The 25,651-nt window shown below is 41.4% G+C and overlaps 1 protein-coding gene across 1 annotated transcript in view; it reads right to left on the reverse strand.

The window, feature by feature from the left end:
* C15H18orf63 (chromosome 15 C18orf63 homolog) overlaps window positions 1-22,541 on the reverse strand; it is a 72,602-nt gene extending 50,061 nt beyond the window's left edge. The window contains exons 1-7 of the mRNA XM_075533204.1: window positions 22,408-22,541; window positions 13,313-13,391; window positions 12,060-12,116; window positions 7,328-7,439; window positions 6,084-6,125; window positions 1,842-1,918; window positions 556-665 (exon numbers count right to left, since the gene is read on the reverse strand). Coding sequence (XP_075389319.1) covers window positions 556-665; window positions 1,842-1,918; window positions 6,084-6,125; window positions 7,328-7,439; window positions 12,060-12,116; window positions 13,313-13,391; window positions 22,408-22,541 — 611 coding nt within the window. The remainder of the gene's footprint in view (window positions 1-555; window positions 666-1,841; window positions 1,919-6,083; window positions 6,126-7,327; window positions 7,440-12,059; window positions 12,117-13,312; window positions 13,392-22,407) is intronic.
* Window positions 22,542-25,651: the final 3,110 nt, after the last annotated feature.

Here is a 25,651-nt window from a genome sequence, read left to right on the forward strand (position 1 = left end):
ACTGTTGATCAAGGCCTATAGGGTTGATTTAATCAGCCAAGTTCATGTTCCCACCCACCTGTTTCAGCTTCAGTACCTAAATCATATGTACCTGCTGCCAGTTAATTAAACTTTTTGCCTAGGCAGTTCAAACTTCTATCCCAATAGTCCCTTTATATTAGTAATAAGTCTGTTCCCCTGAAGACCAGACATACTTAAAACTCAATTAATTTCAAATTATATTGAATCACCAACTCTTAGATTCAGGTTTATGAGGTCTTATTGCCATTAGTACATTAACTGTCTTTTCATAAGGAGAAATCTAGAACTCTGCTTCCCCAAACTAGATCTAAAACAAAATGCAAACATAATGAACTTTTTTAGTAAGTTGATGAAGAGAATGGATAGAGCACCTAAGGATGATACTATCATTTTACTGTTTTTTTCTTTAAGTCATAGTTTAGTTTTAGAACTTCATTGATGATCGGTACTGTCGCCCAAGCCCCTTTCAGGAGGCTCATGAGAAGAGTGGCTGTGGCGTGCACTTGCCCAGTGCACTGCAGATCAAAACGCTACCTTGGCAACACGTAGCACCAGTTGCTTATAATGGACTGACTCTCAATGATGGCACTCTCGTTGGCTTCAAAGTCCTTTATAACCCTCTCAGGAATGTTGAATTCTTGCAGCTTTCAATAGTAATAGAGATGTTAATTCAAATGTCTTCAAAAGAATGTGGTCAAGAAAATCAACATTAACATGTGGCTTTGTTTTACATATTTGTATTACATATATATTGATAGACACAACACAAATCAGTCAGAATGCAATTTAAAATAGAGTGATCCCCGTGGAACCACTGTACAATGCCATCAATGTTCCAGACCATCTGGGGCCCCTCCAGTGCACCTAGGTCTTGCGCTCTTCCTCTTAGTTGCCCATCTCAAAGGCCTACACTGAGCTGAGGTGGACCATTGGTCAGTTTCTGTGAGTGTGTTCACATGCAGGAAAGAGAGTTCAACCGACAGTGGTTGGCATGGATCCTACAGATCAATTTCCCTACAGAAGAGGGAGTGGGGAGCTCTCCTTGACCTGTGTCTTTTGGTGGGGAGAGCCCCCGACCCACCTCCTGAGGTCCTTCCCTTCTCCCCAAGTGTCTTCAACGCAAACCTGTGGGATCCTGGGTTCCAAAGACAGATGACTGTTTATTGTTGCCTGGGAGTCTCCTGGAGGCAGATCAGTAAGTCGGAGATACAGAGACACCCCCCCCCCCCCCGCAGCTATTGGCATGGAGTCCATTCTGATTCACAGTGACCTTAACAGGGTTTCTAAGACTACATCTATAGGGGACAAAGCAGACTTATCTTTTCAGCAACTGGGGAGCAACCGCTGGATTTGGGTGCCTGACCTTGTGGTTAGCAGTCGGACCCAGCAGCATCCCCAGGGCTCCTTACTGTAAATACTGCAAACACTGTATAAGGAAAGTACAGTCCATATAGTACACAATAGGTAGTACTGTGTATCATAAATATAGTAAATTTAGTATATGGAAGTATACTGGTACTCAGGAACTCCCATCGGGTCCACTCCAACCCTAGAGGATATAGGTTGGAACTGCCCCTGTGAGTTCTGAGGCTATAAATCCCTACTAGATAGAAAACTCCATCTTTCTCCCATGGAGCAGCTGGTAGTTTCTAAGTGCTGATCGTAAGGTTAGCAGCTTAACTCATAAGCACCATGCCACCAGGGCTCCATCAGTATACAGTAAAAAGAGTAAACACAGTGCACAGTAAGTACAGCAAAGACAGTGTATAGTATTAAGTATAGCATATACAATAAATTGTAGTAAACAAACTATCTGGTACCTTTGGTGGTGGCAGTCTAATTGTGCAGGCCTCTATACTTAGACAAACTTGCGTTTCCGTTACATTAATGTCTAATACTGAAAATAAAAGAGTTAATTGTGAATTATTAGTCCATCTTATCTAATTATTTTAATCACAAAAGTATTATTAATGCCATTTATTCAAATCAGAAACTAAGAGTATATTATTTTCTCTACATGTTAAAATTCCACTTATCACCATATACCATATTGGCAGTCTGCAGCCGAGACATTGCAAAGACAACAAAGGTACAAATAGCAGGTGTGTGTGTGTGTGTGTGTGTGTGTGTGTGTGTGTGTGTGTGTGTGTGTGTCTTGAAAGTGGGACTCACAGGGCAGGGTTAAAATAAGAAAAAGGAGACAGCCCACAGCTATGACGGAAAACCTAGCGAACATTTTCTACAAGTTTGGCATCTTACATGTGGACATGTACAGATGGCCCTTTTCGAAACTCCTGGGTCTTGACTCGAGTAGTCCTTTAACTGGCACACGTCCTCAAATACTCTGGCAGACACAGTCCTGACGTATTACAATACCGCACTCTACATAATTAAGAGAGACTTGTAATAAGTCAGAAACATGGTTTTCTTGGTAAGGGGCCTTACTGGGAAGAAAGCTTGAGGGGATTCTGGGTACAATGAGGATCTCTTTATTTTTCTGAGAACTGATTGCCAGAACATGTTCAGTGAAAATCCAGTGATCCATACTCTTATGAATTGCATGTATTTCTAAAGTACAATAATAAATTCAAACCAAGAGTGAGTAATTCTGCTCTCAAGCTATTATCTTCCATCTCAGACGGCTATAGTCTAAAGTCACTGCTGGGGAATGAGACTGAGTTAGGCGCCTCTGGGCCAGAGCAGGGTACAGCGATGGCCACTGCACTAAACCAATCCAGGGTGAGGATGGTGACCAGGTCTCCATCTCCAAGGTCAGTGGTGTATCTGCATCCACACAGGCTAGTTCCTGAGTTAGGCTACCCTTAAAGGGTGAAGGAAATAACCCTTACTGTGAGCTCAAGATTTCCCTACACCCATTATCTCTGGGCTTTTGTTCAGAAAAACTGTTGGACTTCAACACAGGCTACCATGCACATCAATGAAAGTAGACTAGGCCAAACCAGAAAGGGTAAAATGAGATTTTCTCTGTTCCTTGAGGTAAACATTGTGAGGCAGGTAGTTTATTGTGTCAACCTGGCCGATAAACACATGTGAGATTAATTGAAGGGCAGAGAGCTAAATGGCTTGGTGAGCCTCGCCCTTCTTGTCTCTTGCTCTTTGATCATCAGACCAGTGTGCAGCTGCCTTGCTTGTTCTGTGCCTAAATTTGCAAGCTACACTACCTGTGGGACACCTAGCCCATTGACTGTGACGCTGTAATTTGAGATTCCTTCAAGACCTGTTTCACCACACCACTGGAATTTACATCTCTTGGGCAGGGTACTGTTGGACCCTGTCATCTAGCTGACTGTTGGTGACTTGCCTTGATGTTTGCTGCGTGTGCCTGGATAGCCTGAATTGCTCTACAGAGGACTACCTGGTGGCCCTCAAGACTTGATGGACTGCCAGCGTCTCACTACTGTCTTACAGGAGTGAGTTGTACTGAGCCATTTGTACTGCTTTATAATTTAATTAACTGTTTATTTCTTAAGCTATACATCTATCCATCTGCATAAATATGTATAATTATTAGCATTCTGGTTTTGTTTCTCTAGAGAACCCTATCTAACACACATTGTTTCTTTCTTTTTTAAGAAGAAAAAGAGTCATGTTCTTTTTATAAGAAATAAAGTTTTGGTGCATATGGGAGCTGGAGGCACAGGGAATCCAGGGATGATGTTCCTGATTAGAGCAGCCAGTCCACAGAGAGGACACATGGCTGGCCCCACTATGGGACATTATGCCCCTCACTGACCCATGGCGCTACAGGGGACAGCACCGGAGACACAGTGTGGGAATTGCACCTGACCTGATCCCACCACACCGAGGCGAAGCGCTGGGGGAGTGCAGTGGAACAGCAAGGGAATGGAGCAGCAAGGTTCCCAGGGAATGCTGAAAGTGGACTTTGGGGCCAGGGCGTGGTGCCCCAACAGACTGGACTGGAAAACACTCCTAAAGGCCAACAAACGATCCTTGAACTACAAGCTTTTCTTTCTTGATGTGTTTTGTTTTGTTCTTTGTCAGTGGTTTGTTGTTGTTGTTTTGTTGTATATTGTTGCTTTGTTTTCCTCTGTCTTGTTTTTTTGCATGTTATTATCTCCACAGGTCTGTCTAAATAAGACAGGCTGGATGAACTATCTGGAGGAAAAACAACAGGACGCACAGTTCGGGGGGACTTGGGATAGGGGGTAGTGGGGGGTGTTAACTAACCCAGGGACAAGGGAACAACATGGGATCCAAATTGATGGTGAGGGAGGAGTGGCAGGCCTGGTAGGGAATGATCAAGGATAAGGTAACATAATGAAGAGGTATAGCTGTAACCCAGGTGGGGACGGAGCATGGTAGTAGGGCAGGAGGAAAGTCAAGGGAGATGGAGGAAAGAGCTAGGAGGCAAAGGGCATTTATAGAGGTCTAGACAAAGACATGTATATGCAAATATATGCATGAGGATGGGGAAATAGATCTATGTGCCTATATTTATAGGTTTAGTATTAAGGTGGCCGAAGGACCTTGGGCCTCTACTCAAGCACTCCCTCAATGCATAAACACTTTCTTCTATTAAATTGGCATTCTATGATGCTCACCCTCCCGACACAACTGCTGAAGTCAAAGCGGGTGAACAAGTAAATGTGGTGAAGAAAGCTGATGGTGCCCGGCTATCAAAAGAGATAGCATCTGGGGTCTTAAAGGCTTGAAGATAAACAAGCGGCCATCTAGCTCAGAAGCAACAAAAGCCACATGGAAGAACACACCAGCCTGTGTGATCACGTGGTTCCGAAGGGATCAGTTATCAGGCATCAAAGAACAAAAAATCATATCATTGGCTGCACACCTCCATGATATGATCGCTGAGGACAAATGGGTGCATAAGCAAATGTGGCGAAGAAAGCTGATGGTGTCCCGCTATCAAAAGAGATAGTGTCTGGGGTCTTAAAGGCTTGAAGCTGAACAAGCGGCTATCTAGCTCAGAAACAACAAAGCCCACATGGAAGAAGCACACCAGCCTGTGCAATCAGGAGGTGTCGAAGGGATCAGGTATAAGGCATCATCAAAAAAAATATCTTACCATAGTGAATGAAGGGGGAAGTGCAGAGTGGAGGCCCAAAGCCCATTTGTTGGCCACTGGAGATCCCCTTGCAGAGGGGTCTAGGGGAGGAGATGAGTCAGTCAGGGTGCGACGTAGCACCGATGAAGAATACAGCTTTCCTCCAGTTCCTAAATGCTTCCTCCCCGCCCACTACCATAATCCAAATTCTACCTTGCAAGTCTGGATAGAGCAGAGGATGTACACTGGTGCAGATAGGAGCTGGAGGCACAGGGAATCCAGGGTGAATGATACCTTCAGGACCAGGGGTGTGAGGGGTGATACTGGGAGAGTAGAGGGTGAGTGGGTTGGAAAGGGAGAATCGATTACAAGGATCTACATGTGACCTCCTCTCTGGGGGACGGACAACAGAAAAAGGGTGAAGGGAGACAGGAGACAGGGCAAGATATGACAAAACGATAATTTATAAATTATCAAGGGCTCATGAGGGAGGGGGGAGCGGGAAGGGAGGGGAAAAAAAGAGGACCTGATGCAAAGGACTTAAGTGGAGAGCAAATGCTTCGAAAATGATTATGGCAAAGAATGTACAGATGTGCTTTATACAATTGATGTATGTATATGTATGGATTGTGATAAGAGTTGTATGAGTCCTTAATAAAATGTTAAAAAAAAGAAATAAAGTTTTTACTTACAGGAATACATTATAGAATTTTAATGATAGGGCTCTGTAAATGTTGCAAATGCTTACAGAATTAAACTCTTCTATGTGCATACTTCTCTTTAAGCAGAAAAAAATGAAATATCATGTGCTTCCCCAATAATATGAGCACTATTTTTCCTTGGTGAGATAGAATACACATTTTGAAGTACATGTGATTTCCCAATAACAATTGAGTAATATCCAATAATTCTGCTGTAACCTCAAAATCATAACACTCCAATAACCTTATAGTGTTTTTAAGTGATTGTTAATTTATATTAATATTTCATCTATTGACATATATGTACATTTACTTACCAATAGCACTTTGCTTTCCCATCTGAGAAAGAAAATCTTGCCCTTAAAAATTAATAGAAAGGGGGAACTGATTATGACGATCTACATATAACCCCCTCCCTGGGAACAAACAACAGAAAAGTGGGTGAAGGGAGACTTCGGACAGTGTAAGACATGACAAAATAATAGTAATTTATAAATTATCAGGGGCTCATGAAGGAGGGGGGTGGGGAGGAAGGGGACAAAATGAGGTGCTGATGACACTAAGGGCTCAAATAGAAAGCAAATGTTTTGAGAATGGTGATGGCAACAAATGTACAAATATGCTTCACACAGTAGATGGATGAATGGATTGTGCTAAGAGTTGTACGAGCCCCAAATGAAATGATTTTTTATAAATTTATAGGATATACCAGATTATTATAATTTGTAAATTGCGCTTAAAATATACCATATATACTAGAGTATAAGCTGACCCAAATAACAGCTGAGGCACCCAAATTTTCCACAAAACGGCATTAAAAATGTGCTGAAAAACTCAGCTTATACTCAAGTATATACGGTAATTATTGCTTTGGACTTATCAAAGCTAATGTAAAATGTTAAAATGTAGTTGTACACGAGGTTTATCTGGTGATAGTGCAGAGAATAGGTATGATCACGCAGCAAGTATCCCTTCAATTGAAAGGACAGAAATACTTAACGCCTCTCTTAAATGCTTACTGAAGGCTGCAAGATTCTTAAATGATGCTATATAAAATATTTAAACAGCTATCAAAAGAAAATTCAGGATATCCTTTAGGATCCAACAATATTGCAACTGGAATTAGTTGTAATAGTTTCACTCTGACACTTCGGACCTTCATTCCTTTCTTCCTAACAATCACATAATAAACTATTAGAAATACAAAGGAACATCTACATTACAGCTGAATGTAATTAATCCCTTAATCAGGAGAGGGTATTGACATTGTTGTGGGCTTGCTTGAGAATACTTGGTTGGGGCTATGCTTAAATACCAACTCAAAAAAACCTAAATCCATTGACATGGAGTTGTTTCCGACCCATAGCAACCCTGTATAGAGTTTCCAAGGCTGTGCATCTTTTACAGAACAGATAGCCCATGGAGTCTAATGCTTACTTGAGAGCATAGCGGCCCCGCTGGCACTATGCTCTCTAACATTGTGCATGTTGAAATTAAGAGTGTCGGCCATAATTGAAGCAGTCTAGGGCATAAGGCCTTGATGACAGGGAGTGAGAGTTACCTTGTACCAGAAGGTGGCCGGTTTGATTCCAGGTGGGGGCAAGTCTCACCATGAGTGAATAGGAGAGGCAGTTTTGAAGAATTACAGGGATTACTCTTTCTGGAGCCTCCATCTAAAAACATCAAAGGGCAAAAACACTGGGAAATTGTAGTGATTGGTGTGTCCCTAGAATAATAACAAAAATGTCCACAAACTTAGATCGCTATCTAACCAGCTAGGTTACTCAGGATATAAATTAGTCATCACTCATACAGACTCACCACCAGCAAACCCCTGTAAATTCTAAAGTTAAAGAAGCTGACAGACACTTACATGTGGACCCATGAGTACTGTCATGCCCTCGTGCCATGACAGTACTTGGCCAGTAAGCCGTCTCCCCTGATACTCTGTGCTGAGCACACAGCTTTACTTCGTGCTCTGCATTACACAGAGGGAATCAGAGCAGAGCCTCTTAGATTATTTTTATGGTGACATAATTCAACATTAGATAACCATTAAATACAAATTCACTTCTGAACAATAAAAATAGGGTTACCCAAAGTGATTTATAAATATAATGTAACCCTGATCTAGAATCCCACGCAATTCTTTTAAAAGATGGATAAACTACTCATAAACCTTATATGGAAAGGAAAGAGACCCAAGATAAGAAAATACTAATAAAGAAAAAGTAGGAGGTCTCATAGTTCCAGATCTCAAAACATATTATACAGTCTTCGTCATCAAAACAGTCTGATCCTGGTACAAAGGCTGACATGGAGAGTAATGGAATGAAATCGTGAACCCTGAGGAATCCATCCACCTATGGCCAGCTGATCCTTGACAAAGGGATGAAATGCACTAAAAAGGGCCAAGGTCATCTCTAACAAATGGTGCTGGCAAAACATTTTCTACAAAGAGCCATTTTTGGAAAAGCAGAACAAGACTTGTATCTTGCACCACATACAAAAATGCAGTCAAGATGGATCAACAACTTGAATGTGTTGTTGTTGTTGTTGGGTGCCATCAAGTTGGCTCTAACCCATAGGGACCCTATGCAGAACAGAATGAAGCACCACAATGTCCGGTGTCATCCTCACAAATGTTCCTATGCCCGAGCCCACTGACCAGCCACTCTTATCAATCCATTTTACTGAGGGCCTTCCTCTTCTGAAACACCTAAGTGTAAAATCTAGAATTAAAGAATTCATCACTGGAAAATTAGGAACAAACTTAGGAGCCTTAATACCTGGCACAAATACACTACCAAATGGAAAACACACAAGCAGCACCGGACAAACTAGCTGCTGAGGACTTCCTAAATGTAGACACTTACCTGGATCTAAAGATTTCACCAAAAGAGTTCTGAGAGAATCTACAGAATTGGGGAGCATTTCTAGCAATGGCAGACTATGTAAATTACTAATCTCTGATATTTATATATAATTCCAATAGCTAAACCAGAAAAAGGCAAATAATACAATCTGAAAATGGGTAGAGGACATGAACAGACACCTCACCAAAGAAGACATTTAGGTTGCCTCAAAATGTGAGAAAAAATGTTTCCAATGGTTCTCTGGTCTCTTGTTCTCTGACGGTTGGACCAGTGTGCGGCTGCCTTAGCTGGCAAGGCTCACTTCCTACAAGACATCCCTGAGGAGAAGCCTCATGGACTTACCCTGATGCAACCCTGGGAGCTGGAGACGCCACGTGGAGACCCCTGCCAAGTGTCAAGATGCTTACACTGCCACTGGATTCAAAGACTTTCTGCTCACTGGTCTGTGATCTGCCTGCATTCGGTGTCATTGTGTGTGTTTCATGAGTTTGAGGAGGACTTTGTAGATCGGTGTTGGACATATGGGCTAAGTCAGACTTATGTGCTTGGACTGGATTGGGTTGGGATGCTTTCTGAATGTACACTTACCCTATAAATAAAAGTCTCTCATACATATATGAATTTCTGTGGATTTGTTTCTCTAGTTTACCCAGACTAACACAAATAGCAAAATGACGGAAGCAACCTAAATGCCAATAACAGATGAATAAACAAGCTATGGTACACACAATGGAATACTACAAACATTAAAGAATAACAATAATCTATCACGCACTTCATAATATGGATGAACCTGGAGGACATTGTGCTAAATGGTCTGACCATTTCAGTGATTCAAGCAGAAACCACAAGATTCCTGGGCCAGAGATGAAGACTTTGTTAATGGTCATTACACAGCAGAAAGCACGTGTTTCATGTTTGAACCAGTTGTCTTTGATCCCTTAATCGCACAGGAGTGATGCGAAGTAGATACAGGTGGAAAAAGAAGTTACTAAGATAAGCCATATCTGTGCTTTTACCTGAAGAACCCCAAGCAAGTGGGCAACTCTAAAACGAACATCCCAGAGAGAGTCATTATCTTTATTGTCTTGGATGGGGAACTCACCTGCTTGCCCCTTTGTTGGCAGACACTGTATCTTCCAAGACTGTTCCCTGTACAAACATCCTTGAAAATACAGTCTAGAAAAAAAGGCTGCAGTTGCTTCTGCTCACTTCTATTAGCAGACAAGGGAGCAATCTATGGAGAATTGTCATCAACATTACCCACCCTCACTTTTGTACTGTTATGGCTTCTGGTGAGTCTTCTCAGGACATACCATCCTTCACACTGATTACTCTGTCCAGCAGAAGTTGAATCCAAATCTATGCAATCCACCGCATATGGAATTTAATTACGGCTACTATCAATAAGACTTCCAAGTGGCAATATGAGGTCAACCTGCAGTGTTGACCTCAAACACACCTCCCAGGTCTCAGACCCAACCAGTGGAGCCTCTCCTCTAAATCGGGGGTGTCAAACTGGTGTGCCACATGTGACCCCTGAAATATTTTTTTGTGGTCCACAATGCTCTGAAATAAAATGCAATGAGGGAATTGTGTGTACAGTATTGCCTCAATCTCCCCTAAGTGCTATTTTATTCATAACATGTTTTATTCTATTTTCATTTTATTTCAGAGCATTGTGGGCCACAAAAAAATCACCTTGGGGGTTGCATGGGGCCCACGGGCCGCCAGTTTGACACACCTGCCCTAAATTATCAAGGTCTATCTTATAAAACTGGGTGGCTTTTACTTTCAGTCTCTGCACTGACTTTCCCTCATGGCCAGGTCATTAGATAATGTAGCACAGACTCGGTCATGCAAACAATGAAGCAGTCTGGGGGAATCTATCATCCTTCACAATACTGACCACTACTAGCCCGAGTGCTTTGAGGGCCAAGGTGGTATCAATGACCACTTCAGTTAAATCAGATACAAATTCCGCACCACTTCTTTTTATATCTGGATGGCTCCCACTATTGGAAGAACTTCCTGCAAGGTGTGCATAGAAAACAAATCAGGCATTCCTGCAGGAAACTCCCCAAGGAACCAAGGGCAGCTTGGAGATCTCTTTGCAGTCCTCTGAGGGCTACTGATAAGACTACAAGGAGAAACAAGCAAGTCCAGATTCTAGGTTGATAGCGTAATACCCTGCTCTCAAGAATTGATACAAGTAGAAAGTGAGACTTCATTTAACATCTGTACAACATTCAACCCAACAATATCAGATTACATATTTTTCAAGTGAATGAAGAACAGTTACTACAACCATATTGGGGGCATGAAGCACATCTTAATAAATTTTAATAGATTCAAATTATATAAAACATAGTCTTTAACCACATGGAATTAAAAATTAATAACAGGAAAAAAACAAACAAACTCACTGCCATTGAGTCCATTCTGACTCACAGTGACCCCATAGGACAGTGTACAAACTGCCCCTATGAGTTTCTGAGACTGTAACTCTTTACAGGAATAGAAAGCTCCATCTTTCTCCCACGAGTGGCTGGTGGATTCGAACAGGTGACCTTGCTGATCTCAGCTCAACTTGTAACCACTATGCCACCAGGGTTCCTTCAATCCCAAAGAAAAGATCCTAGAAAGAAAGATCCCTAGAAAATTCCCAAATATTAAAAAACTGAAACATACTAGTTCTAGCTAATTGACCAAAAGGGAATTGAGCCAGACTCCTTTCTTGTTGCTCCTGAAGAATACTGTTTCACCACCGATTCTGACCCATGGAAACAACGCAAGTTATTCAAAGATTTCTCAGGGAACGACAAAGTACCTCTAGTTATTACTGAAACCCAACATCTCCTCCAGCCCCCCAAAAGGTATCTCTCTTGTAAATGAGTAGAAACCTTATTGCCTTGCACAGTGAGAACTAGGACAGGTTAGCAGGGATGCCTGGCGATGGTTGAAATGAGAGACACAGAGCCTCAAAGCTACATGCATTACTCAAAACTCCATGGCTTGTTCAACAGAGAAGAGATATGCCACATTTTTGTCCTTGTAAAGACACAGATGCTTATTACTAAACAGAATACAATCTATGATGTTTTATTCTTTTACTTGTAACTATATGATTGTACACCATAATTGCACCTCTCTGGATTCACTTTCTTCTCTGAAAATGGGGAGAGTCACATAGTTGAAGAAGTCTATCATAAACAATGCTGACAAACTAAGTTCAAGCCTTTTTCCTTTACAAAATGTGTATAAAATGACTGGGGGAAAATGTTGGGTTATTTTCTTTCACATGTCCATCAATAAGTTAGGAGACACATACTCCCATTTTCAGTTCATGACAATCTAAGATGAACACAAACACAAAACAAGCACCATCTAAAGCAAGTATCCTTTAAAAAAACTTACCTTAGCGCCACACTTTTCGATATAACCATTCAGTTTTCCAGTCTTATAAAATGGTATCTGTAACAAAAACACTTATAAATGAAAGGTTATAAAAATCACTTAACGTAAATATATGATTAAACAATGCAGTACTAACACAGTTAAACATGATACAGCAGAGAGCACAGCCCGAGGCTCCAGGCCATCTCCCTAAAAGCTTCTGTGCCTTAAAGAAGCAAGTGATGATCATTTCCTTCTTGAAGTGGGTTCCATGGTTCTACTTCAATGGTTCCCACTCTCTATGGTTCCCCAAATCATGTAATGGTAAAAGGTCAATACATAAATAACAGAGGGAATTAACATAGAGGGAATTCTTCACATGAAAAAGGAAAAGCAACATAAATGGAGAGAGCAAAAGGAAGCCCAACAGACCAGCACTAATTAAAGAAATGTGAATGAAAAGCAAGGTATCATTCTCCACCTGACAGACTGCTAAGTATTTCCAGGCTATTAATGCCCAGAGTTTGTGAGGGTGGAAAACCAGATTCTTTCAGACACCATTTGTTAAAATACCATCTAATATGCTGTTCTCAAAGAACAATGGAGTGCTATCTGGATTACCGTTTAAAACACAATGCCATTCCACTTATAAAAATGTGCTCTAGGAGAGTGCTAACTAAATAAATGAAACATTCTGCAGCCTCCAAGTGTGAGTGAGAGAGATGTGTAGGCATGGGAAGCTGTTCAGTAAGGTCAGTAAAGGAGAGACAACAAGCATGTGTCAAGATGGTAGACTCATATAGTAACCCCATTTTCTACTTTCTATATTTCCCTATTTTCAGCCATTATCTTTGTAAAGAAAAACAAAGTTTTAAACAGAGGGCTATTTCCCTTTTCTTCACATTCTTGCTAAGATTAGGATACTTCTGTTTACTAGAATTCTACAGTGATACCCTGTTTTCTCCAAAAGGAATTTTAAGGTGAAACAGGACACAAATAGGAGATATTACATTATAGTGTCTACTTGTTCACCAAAAACTTGTCTTCTAAAAATGTAATAGTAAGGATAAAATAATAAAAGACAGATGAATAGTAAAGACCTAGAAGAAAAATAAAATAACTGAAGGCTGTAGATGGCTTATGATCATGGCTAACAGATGTTGATTTCTCCTTCTGAACCATCTTCAATTTAGGATCGTGTGTTAGCGATTTAGTGTGTTGACATTTCTCCCAATAATCACAGTATTTCATGAAATACTAAAAATAATACTAACCGACATCACCACCCAAAACTGGTTTAGAATTCCAGGCACAGGTGACGTAAGAAGATCTTGATATAAATGCAGCAATTTCCTGTGGAGATAAACAGAAAGTAATGGAGTAACAGAGTGGCATTTATAAAGAATTTTTGCTAACACAGACAAATGTCAAGTGGAAAATGTGTAAAAAAAATCACAAACACTGAGGATGAGGGCAACGAATTTACAAATGTGCTTTACACAATTGATGTATGTATGGACTGTGATAAAAGTTATATGAGCCCCCAATAAAATGATTTTAAATAACTAAAATACTAAAAAAAATCACAAACACAGCAGAACCTCCATTTACATATTTTTTAAACTTCCAGGAACTGATCAAAATTTTAGAAAATGGCTACCTCTTGGTATGGGGGATCAGAAGTGACTTTTTTTAGTGGGCTTTATGATATTTTTGGAATTTGCATATGACCATGTGTTACCTTTGTGATTTTGAAAAAATGATTAATGTAAATTTAATGGACTATTAAGAAGAGAAGGTTCCTCATGAGATAAAGCTTTGAATATTAAGAGATTAAAATAATACCCCAAGTATATGTTTACAATTATGTAAAAATAAAGAACTTAAGAAATTATATTCTAATGCTGTTATTGTGTTAAATCATGGTGTGTCCTCCATGATAGGATCGCTGAAGACAAATGGGTGCATAAGCAAATGTGGTGAAGAAAGCTGATGGTGCCCGGCTATCAAAAGAGATAGTGTCTGGGGTCTTAAAGGCTTGAAGGTGAACAAGCGGCCATCTCGCTCAGAAACAAATAAGCCCACATGGAAGAAGCACACCGGCAAGTGCGATCACGAGGTGCCCAAGGGACCAGATATAAGGCATCATGCAAAAAAAAAAAAAGATATAAGTGTGTGTATGTATGTGTATTTATGTGTATATGTATATATGTATGTGTATATATATATTATATTAAATGAAGGGGGAAGTGCAGAGTGGAGACCCAAGGCCCAAGTGTCAGCCAATGGAGATCCCCTCATAGAGGGGCTTAGGAGAGGAGATGGGTTAATTAGGGTGTGAGGTAGTATCGATGAAGAACACAGCTTTCCCCCAGATCCTGGATGCTTCCTCCCCCCAACTACCATGATCCGAATTCTACCTTGCAGGGCTGGATAGGACAGAGGCTGTACACTGGTACATAGGAGGGTTGGAGATACAGGGAATCCAGGGTGGATGATACCTCCAGGACCAAGGGAGTGAGGGACGATGCTGGGAGAGTGGAGGGTGAGTGGGTTGGAAAGGGGAAACTGATTACAAGGAGCCACATGTGACCTCTTCCCTGGGAGAGGGACAGCAGAGAAGGGGGGAAGGGAGATCCCGAATAGGGCAAGATATGACAAAATAACGAGGTATAAATTACCAAGGGCATATGAGGGAGGGGGGAAAAGGGAGGGATGGGGGGAAAAAAAGGAGGACCTGATGCAAGGGGCTTAGGTGAAGAGCAAATGCCTTGAGAGTGATTGGGACAGGGAGTGTATGGGTGTGCTTTGTACAATTGATGTATGTATATGTATGGATTGTGGTAAGAGTTGTTGGAGTCCCTAATAAAATGTAAAAGAAGAAAAAAAAAAAATGATTAGGGCAAAATATGTACAGATGTGCTTTATACAATTGATGTATGTCTATGTATGGATTGTGATAAGTGTTGTATGAGCCCCTAATAAAATGTTTAAAAAAAAAAAATCATGGTGTGTTGATTTTTTTCTCTGCCTTGAAAATATCCTAAGTTTTCATTAAAATTTTTTTAAGTGAGAGGAAAGAAGGGATCCAGGGCAAGGAATAGAAAACAATGCTACAGACCGCTGAGAATGATTTTTAAAGATCCAACCATGATGTGACTTAAAAGGTATAAATAAGATCAGGAATAATAAAATTCACTACTTATCATTCTGTTGTCTGTGGGGCCATTGCTATTTCTTAACTATTTGACTATTTCCAAAGCAGTGTAAAGTTAAATCTTCACAATTATACAAATTATACCTTAGTAGAAAGGGTGAACTCCTGAATAAAGTGTTGGACTTGGCTGCCACCCATACAATGAGAAGAAAGGTGTCTTAAGAAAATGGAGGACACTTTAATAATGTATCTGTTCCCTTTCAGACCCCTAGCATTCTTTTGTTCTCCAAGAAATTCAGTCAGATTTAACCTTTCCTGTATTCTAGTAGAGCACTTCCCTGAGTGCCTCAAACAATTTAAGGGTAATATAAAGGCATTCCACATCAATCATAGTTACATTTTAGGCTTCAATTAGCAATCTTTCAAATTAATTCAGGAAAGTTATTTTGAGATAGTTCTTGGAGACCCACTCTCCAGTAAGTCATATGGACTGAAGATTAAAAAATATTTGAGCATACTAATCTAAAATGTTTCTGCTGTTAAGATTGCATCCAGCTAGTTCTGGATCACAGAGATGTCAAGAAAAACAGAATGAGGCCCTTTCCAGTCTTGCATCATCCTCATAATCATGTTTGGGCCATGGTTTCAATGGGCTTAGTCTATAGACCCCGTTTTTTCTGGCCCTCTCTTTCACCACACATGATAGCCTGTCACTGGGGATCACACTATCCTGATAAGATTTCTAAAATATGTAAGATGAAGTTTCACTATCCTTTCTCCTAAGGAGCATACTGGCTGTACTTCTTCTTAGACATATTTGTTCATTCTTCTGGCAGTTCACTGTACAGTTAGTATTCATCACCAACACCCTAGTTAAAAGGCAGCAACTCCTTTTTGGTCTTCCTTATTCATTATCCAGCTCTTGTATGGCTGAGGAAATTGAAAGTACCATGACTTAGGTCAGATACATAACTGTCCTCAATATGACATTTTTACTTTTTAATACTTTAGTTTAGAAGTCTTTTGCAGAAAATCTGCTCAATTAAATACATCACTTGATTTTCTGACGGCTGCTTCCATGGGGTTTCATTTGAAAATGAAATGTAAAATGGAATTCTTGACAACTTCAGTATTCCCTTGGTTTATCATAATGTTTATTGGGCCAGTTGTGAAGAGTTTGGTTTTATGTTGGGGCTCAGACTGAAGACTATTGTCTTTGGTCTTCATCAGAAAGTGCTTCAAGTCTCTTTTGGCTTTCAGAAAACACAATTGTGTGATTTTGTGTGTGCATATTGCAGGCTGTTAATGAGCCTTCCTCCAAACCTGATGCTGCATATTTCATGTAGTCTAGCTTCTTGAATTATTTTCTCAGCATATAAATTAAATAAGTATGATGAAATGGTATATCCTTGACAAATATACAGTTCCTGGTTTCAAACCTAAGTTCTTAAGTTTGGTTCTGTTTGAATAATGCCTCTTGGCCTGCGTACAAGTTTCAACACAAAAACCAAATCACTGCCTTTAAGTTGATTCTGACTCAGAGTGATCCTATAGGACAGAGTAGAACCACCTCAACAGACTTCCAAGACTGTAAATCTTTATGGCAGTAGACAGCTTCCTCTTTCTCCTGAGAAGCAGTGGTTGTTTCGAACTGCTGGACTTGCAGTTAGTAGCCTAGGTCATATCCCACAACACCAGGGCTCCCTTGTTCAGGTTCCACATAAGCACTGTTAAATGTTACAGAATTCTCATTTTTCACAATGGTATCCATAGTTCACATAGTCAAATGCCTTGGCACACTCAATAAAATTCTGGGAATTTTTGCGTTCAGCTAAGATCAATCTAACGTAAGCAGCGCTCGCCTTCATTCTACATCCACTTCTGAATCCTGCTTGAATTTCTGGCATTTCTCGTCAATGTACTGTAGCACCCATTTTTTAATAGTTTCAGCAAAATTTTACTTGCATGTGATATTAACATTATCTGGTACTCTTTGCATTCTATTGTATCACCTTCCTTTGGAATGGGCATGAATAGAGATATCTTTAATTAACCAGGTAGCTGCCTTCCAATTCCTTGGAATAGACAAGCAAGCACTTCCAGAATTGTATCCAAGCATCTCAACTGATATTCTGTCAGTTCCTGGAATGTTCCCAATACCTTCCCTGAAGCTTGGTTGGATTTCTTCTGTCAACCCAAGTGTTTCTTGATCGTGTGCTACTTCCTGAAATGACTGAACACTGACCAATTCTCGTAGCTGCAGTGACAGTGTACTTCGCCCTTCTTCCTTTGATGCTTCCAGCATCACTCCATATTTAGCTAATAGATTTTCCCATCACTCTTTCAACTTGAGAAATGCCAAACGTGTTTTTCCCCTTTGGTTTTACAATTCTAGGTCTGTGCATATTCCGTTACTATATTTTTGTCTTTGTGATTTGCCCTTTAAAATCTTGTTTGCTCTTTTTTATTTTTATTAATTTTATTATTTTTTCTTTTTTTTAAACAATTTATTAGGGGCTCATACAACTCTTATCACAGTTCATACATATACATACATCAATTGTATAAAGCACATCTGTACATTCTTTGCCCTAATCATTTTTTTTCTCTTTTCTTTTTTTACATTTTATTAGGGACTCATAGAACTCTTATCCCAATCCATACATATACATACATCAATTGTAAAAAGCACATCCATACATTCCCTGCCCCAATCATTCTCAAAGCATTTGCTCTCCACTCAAGCCCCTTGCATCAGGTCCTCTTTTTTTTTCCCCTCCCTCCCCTCTCCCCCCTCCCTCATGTGCCCCTGGTAATTTATACATCGTTATTTTGTCATATCTTGCCCTATCCGGAGTCTCCCTTCCCCTCCTTCTCTGCTGTCCATCTCCCAGGGAGGAGGTCACATGTGGATCCTTGTAATCAGTTCCCCCTTTCCAACCCACTCACCCTCCACTCTCCCAGCATCGCCCCTCACACCCCTGGTCCTGAAGGTATCATCCACCCTGGATTCCCTGTGCCTCCAGCCCCCATATGCACCAGTGTACAACCTCTGCCCTATCCATCCCTGCAAGGTAGAATTCGGATCATGGTAGTTGGGGGGGGTAGGGGGGGTAAGGAAGTGGTGTTAACAAACACAGGGACAAGGGAAAAACATGGGACCCCAAATGGTAGAGAGGGGGAGTGGCAGGCCTGGTGGGAAATGATCAAGGGTAAGGTTTGCTCTTTCTTAACTTCATCATTCCAACCCCCCCTCCCCCATGCGCTTCAGCTTACTCTGATCAAGAACAAGTTTTAGCGTCTCTTCTGAGAGACATTTTGTTCTTTTTCTTCTGTCCTGTCCTTTTAATGGTCTCTTGCTTTCTTCATGGATGTCCTTGATATTATCCCACAATTCTTCAGGTTTTCACTCATCCATGTTCAATGTGTGAAATCTATTGTCTCTAAATTCAAGTGGAAAATGTTTATAGAATTTCCTGTAGAGTCCCAGAAACAATACTCAATTCAACTCACACTATCAAGTAGTTTCCAATTCATTGTGACTCCAGGTCGAACTGCCCCTATGGATTTCCAAGACTGTACCTCTTTACAATAGTAGAAAGCCTCTTCTTTCTCTGAAGAAGCCACTGGTAGTTTTGACTGGTAGTTTGACTGGTACTAACTGACCTTTCAGTTAGTAGCCCAACACTTAATCAAAACACCACCATAAACAATAGGTACTTAAACACCATTTGTTATTGATAAGTTTTGGGGAAATGGATTTAATTAATCAATATCTGGAGATATTTCTAATTTAAAAATTCACACTAACAGTCACAAATAAAACAACTCAACCCAGAGACATGTGCATCTCAAGCATTTTAAGTTCCTCCCTAGTTTAATAAAATGTACCTGTTAACATCTGGGGTCTTAAAGGCTTGAAGGTAAACAAGCAGCCATCTAGCTCTGAAGCAACAAAGCCCACATTGAAGACACACATCAGCCTGTATGATCACGAGGTGTTGAAGGGATCAGGTATCAGGCATCAAAGAACAAAAAATCATATCATTGTGAATGAGGGCGAGTGTAGATTGGGAACCCAAAGCCCATCTATAGGCAACTGGACATCCCCTTACAGAAGGGCTGCGGGAAGGAGACAAACCAGTCAGGGTGCAGTGTAGCAACGATGAAACATACAACTTTCCTCTAGTTCTTAAATGCTTCCCCCCACCCACTATCATGATCCTAATTCGACTTTACAAATATGGCTACAGAGGATGTACACTGGTGCAGATAGGAACTGGAAACAGGGAACCCAGGACAGATGATCCCTTCAGGACCAGTGGTAAGAGTGGTGATACCGGGAGGGTGGAGGGAAGGTGGGGTAGAAAGGGGGATACAGATTACAAGGATCTACATATAACCTCCTCCTTGGGGAATGGACAACAGAAAAGTGGGTGAAGGGAGACATCAGGCAGTGTAAGGTATGACAAAACAATAATTTATAAATTATCAAGGGTTCATGGGGGTGGTGGGCAGGTAGGTGAAAAATGATCAGAAATTGATTCCAAGGGCTCAAGCAGAAAGCAAATGTTTTGAGAATGATGCTGACAACAAATGTACAGATGTGCTTGACACAATGGATGGATGTATGGATTGTGATGAGTTGTATGAGCCCCCAATAACATGATTTAAAAACATGAATAAAAAATATGAAAAAACCCATTAAGAACAAAATTTAAGAGTGGGTGAACAAGTAAATGTGGTAAAGAAAGCTGATGGTGCCCGGCTATCAAAAGAGACAGTGACTGGGGTCTTAAAGGCTTGAAGATAAACAAGCGGCCATCTAGCTTAGAAGCAACAAAGTCCACATGGAAGAACACACCAGCCTGTGTGATCGAGTGGTCCCAAAGGGATCAGTTATCAGGCATCAAAGAACAAAAAAATCATATCATTGACTGCACACCTCCATGATAGGATCGCTGAAGACAAATGGGTGCATAAGCAAATGTGGTGAAGAAAGCTGATGGTGCCCGGCTATCAAAAGAGATAGTGTCTGGGGTCTTAAAGGCTTGAAGGTGAACAAGCGGCCATCTAGCTCAGAAGCAACTAAGCCCACATGGAAGAAGCACACCGGCCAGTGCGATCACGAGGTGCCCAAGGGACCAGGTATAAGGCATCATGCAAAAAAAAAAGATAAAAGTGTGTGTATGTATGTGTATATATGTGTATATGTATATATGTATGTGTATATATGTATATATATATTATATTAAATGAAGGGGGAAGTGCAGAGTGGAGACCCAAGGCCCAAGTGTCGGCCAATGGAGATCCCCTCATAGAGGGGTTTAGGAGAGGATATGGGTTAATTAGGGTGTGAGGTAGTATCGATGAAGAACACAGCTTTCCCCCAGATCCTGGATGCTTCCTCCCCCCAACTACCATGATCCGAATTCTACCTTGCAGGGCTAGATAGGACAGAGGCTGTACACTGGTACATATGAGGGTTGGAGGTACAGGGAATCCAGGGGGGATGATACCTTCAGGACCAAGGGTGTGAGGGACGATGCTGGGAGAGTGGAGGGTGAGTGGGTTGGAAAGGGGGAACTGATTACAAGGATCCACATGTGACCTCTTCCCTGGGAGAGGGACAGCAGAGAAGGGGGGAAGGGAGACTCCGGATAGGGCAAGATATGACAAAATAATGATGTATAAATTACCAAGGGCATATGAGGGAGGGGGGAATGGGGAGGGAGGGGGAAAAAAAAGAGGACCTGATGCAAGGGGCTTAAGTGGAGAGCAAATGCCTCGAGAATGATTGGGGCAGGGAATGTATGGATGTGCTTTATACAATTGATGTATGTATATGTATGGATTGTGGTAAGAGTTGTTTGAGTCCCTAATAAAATGTAAGAAAAGAGGAGAAAAAAATGATTAGGGCAAAGACTGTACAGATGTGCTTTATACAATTGATGTATGTATATGTATGAACTGTGAAAAGAATTGTATCGGCCCCAATAAATTGTTAAAAAAAAAAAAGTTTTACCAAAAAAGAACAAAATTTAAGTCCTTCAATTTACATTGCTTATACAGATTGAGTAATTTTTAGACAATTTTATTAGCATAATTCACAAATCATATAATTCAATAGTTCAATTATGTTAAGAGTTGCAACAGTTATCAGTATGTTTTAGAACATTTATATTTAGAACATTTATATTCTTCCTTCTTGTACTCATTGCTGTTATCTTTCTATTCCCCCTCCAGCCTCTTCCCACAGGAATCTCTATAGATTTATCTCCTGGAACATATATATAGAAAAAAATATATAGGTACATATAAATATATATGTATATATGTGTCAGCTCTCCCCCCACCCTGGTGAACCCTTGATAAATTATAATGTATTATTTTTCATATTTTACACCACCTGCTGCCTCCCTTCACCACATTTGTTTTTCATCCCCCTTTTGGGGGGGTGTAAATATGTCAATCATTGCCATCAATTCTCCCTCAGAAAAAAATATTTTAAGAAATCAACCAAAAAACTAACAACAAAGTAAACAGAGAACACCCAATAAAGTAAAACTGAGAAAATCTTCAATCAAAAAGAAAGCAGAAAATATTAAAACCTGGAACAAATAAAAAAATGGGTCACAAGGAAGATCAAATGATAAGGTGTTAAATTTTAACCTAACTGCAATAAGCCACTTTTAAATTTTCCTTTAAAAGAGATACTTTTAAAAGCGTTTTTATTGTGTTTAGGATGAAAGTTTATACAACATATTAGATTCCCACTTAACAATTCCCATACAAATCATTTAGTGATATTGGTAACATTTTCCACCATGTGTTATGATTTGTATTGATCACATTCTCCTTGCACCATTTCCAGAACTCTAGCTTCCCCACTGCCTTTCCTTCTCATCTTTGTTTTGGAGTAATTGCTGACCATTGGGTTCCCAGCGATGATTTTTAAAAGAATTCATGTCTTTATTTTATTTTACTGCTGTAAAGTTACCTCTGAGGCTAATTTAGAATTCAGGTGTATGGGAAATCTCAGGGTGACAGTCTTGGTGACTCTCACATCAACTAATCCAGTACTTTTCTAAACATCTGAATTTGGTTCCATATTTCTCTCTCACTCCATCAGGATCCACTAAAGGAGATCTTTCTAAAACAGCTTTTAAGAGGTCTTTCAAAAAACATATGCCATACTATAAAATGTTTTACCTGCATATCTTCATTTGTGTACTCCTAATCTCAGCGTCCGCCCCACTGTTACTCAGTATTACCCTGAGGGCACAGAGTTTTTGTAAGTCTGGGAGAGTGATGAAGAACAGTGACTGATGTCTAGAAGAGCTCATTTTGAGGTTGATGGGTTATCTCAGCAATCAGGCCTTTAAAAACAAACATCAACACCAAATGATAAGTTGTCTTACCAGTAGGGTTTCAACAAGCTGCACACAACATACTGATAGTGTTTCAGAATGACGTATCAATAGTATTTTAGAATAATATAACTCAAAAAATAGCAAATATCAGTAGATTAAAAAACTCCAAACTCAGAGCCATCGAGCCGATTTCAACTCACAGCAACCCTACAAGACAGGGTAGAGTTGCCTCGCGGGCTCCACAGATTGTCACTCTTTATGGGAGTAGAGAGCCTGGTGTTACATAACACTATTTCACCTTTAAGGTTTTCTAATGATAATGGAGAATTTTAAACCAGTTCTTCTACACCCAAAATACAGTAATCTGAGTAAAGTTAATATAAAAGTAGCTATTGTGCTATTGGTGAAGGCAACATAAATAGAGTAGTGGACAAAGCATGCACAAACCCATCTTAGAAGAAATACAACTAAAATACTACTGGGAAGTGAGAATGATGAGACTTTAGCACACTTGCTTTGTATACACCACCAAGAAAGACAAATTATTAGAGAATGACTGCTTTGTTGGCAAAGTGGAGGAATGGAGGAAAATAAAGAGGAACCCTCAACGTGAGGGACACAACTGCCCTAACAATGAAAATACTAGAGCATAAAATGGCATAGGGCTAGTCACCGTAAGTTGGGGACAAACCAATGGTAACTAACAGCAGTACTCTGGCTCTCCAGTCCAACCCAACTTAGTGCCACTGAGTCAATTCTGCCTTATAGCCTTACAGTCCTACAGGACAGGATGGACCTTCACCTTTGGGGTTTGAAACTGCAACTCTTTATGGGAGCAGATAGCCTTCTCTTCTTCCTGCAAAGGGGCTGGTTTACAATCTCGGAACCCTGGGGAGTAGTTCTACTCTGTCCTAGCGAGTCACCATGAGTCAGAATCAACTTGGCAGTGGTGTTATTTTTTGAAGTTCCTGGTGAAGGAGTCCTAGTCTAGCGGTGTTTAAGAACTTGGCTGTTAATCTAAAGGTCTGCCACTCGAACCCATCAGCCACATCACAGGAGAAAGATGAAGTTATGTGTCCTGTAAAGAGTTACAGTTTTGAAAGCCCAATGGAGAAGTTCTATTCTACCCTATAGGTCAAAATGAATTTGATAATTCTCCTGGTTATTTTGAAATTTCATTCTGTACTTAGGAACACAAAGCTATTTCTATGTCAGGAATACATTTTAAAAATCAAACTGCATATGAGGTTTTCTATTGTTTCTGGTTATCTTTGTTAAGCACTTCAAAGTTGATGCATACATGTTACAAGGGAAAAAAGTTCACAGAACTCGCTAACTTGAAACCAGCTTTCACTTTCTGCTAAATTATCTGGTTTTAAAACTCCTATTTGGGGCCCATTTTACAGTTGATAATTCCCAAATGCTTCCCTTTGAAGTCTCTATTTCATATTACAGACAGTGAAACAGGAGTGTGAAAATAGAGCAACTTACTAAGTTCTCCAACATACACAAATACTTCAGGGGATGGTAATAGACTTTAAACCTTTCAACAAGAACACATTTTCACTCTATAAGTAAGCACATGTTAACTCGGGAATCTAAATTGTGATTGGCCTTAAATCTAGTGGGGGTAAACAAATACCAAAGTAATCTAAGTGGAGCCATTTGAGGGATGCCGGCACCATGCTTTGGTGCTCACACAAGGTGTTAATGACTTAATCAAGACCATTTCTAACGTAAAAATTCTGCTGTTCTGCCCTCCATAAATGCTTGCTATGGTGGAAAAGTGGGAAGGGGCTGAAAATCAAGTAGAAAGTTCCACCGTGAAAACTGACTTCACATTTCTGTGTAAAATGTACTTAATCTGTTGGGTTTTTTCCCCCTTTTTGCCAGAAAGTATCAATAATAAACCAGGTAGCATGAGCCAAAGCAAAGATTAAGGCTTAGGTCCAGCAGGACATGGGGCCACATTTTAAGGTCAATTGCTCAGAGACAAGGATACACGCTTACAATCCATTCATTTCATTTTTAAAAAGGAAAGAAAGAAAACACCTTTTCATTAAAGTTCCTTCCTATCTCATTTTCCCTTTAAATATCTCACAGGCGCGGTGGAAAGTCCAGGTCACCAAGCAAATCCTGTGCAGGGCCCTCACCTGTTTGTCAGTCTTCGAAGGCTCAGCGATCTGAAAATGGTGCGTGGGGGAGAGCGAGCTGCAGGAACCGGCAAGAATTCATTGTTACATTTAGAATGACCCGGAAAGGGTCATAAAATAAATATGAATTGGCAACTCCCCCTACAGATTTACAATAAACCATCACCGCCAACAAAAGAAGCTCCCTCCCCGCATGGCCGCAGGGACGGAAGCTGGGCCCAGCCAGCTCACTGGCTGCTGTCCACGGCTCAGGGGACAACAGGCGCCCCGAGCCTTCCGGAGCTTGGTGGCCCGGGGAGGGCATCCGGGGGCCGGCCTCCGACGCACGGCAGCCCCACGGTGAGGGTGAGGGTGTTCGCGGTGGGCCAAGGCCTTTCCTCCGCCCTGCCGCCCTCCGCTTTCACCTGGGGCACCCCGGCTCCCTCCTCACGCCCGACCCCAGGCCGGTCCCATCCACGCCGCCCGCCCCCGGGAGGAACCGGCCCTCAGGCGAGCCGTCCATCATGCCGGGCGGGCCTGAGCACGCCCCCGCAGGCCCCTCGGCTGGGCTACTCCCACCCGGAAACCGCGCACGCGCGACGCCAGGCTGCTCCCGCCGGGCCGAGGGCCGCGTGGACGGCCGCCAGGGTCCCAGTCCCCCTACAGCGCGCGCCCTCGCCGCGGCTGGCCGCTCCGGGACGCGAACCTGCACCGTGTTCCCCTTGGGTTCTCCTCAGAGCGCGGCTCCCGCGACGCGCCTTCCCAGCGTGCCCCGCGCGACTTGCGTGCCCTCGCACGTTCCCAGCGAGCCACGTGCTCCCAGCGAGGCACGTGCTCCCAGCACGGTCCCCAGGTCTCAGGCGCCTGGTACTGCGCGCCCACCCTGCTCAGCTCTGTTCCTCTCAGCCTGCCCTTCCAGCTCCACTCGTCTGTCCGTTGGCACCAGGTTTG

Source organism: Tenrec ecaudatus, chromosome 15 (genome assembly GCF_050624435.1).
Source record: "Tenrec ecaudatus isolate mTenEca1 chromosome 15, mTenEca1.hap1, whole genome shotgun sequence".
NCBI classification, from domain to species: domain Eukaryota; kingdom Metazoa; phylum Chordata; class Mammalia; order Afrosoricida; family Tenrecidae; genus Tenrec; species Tenrec ecaudatus.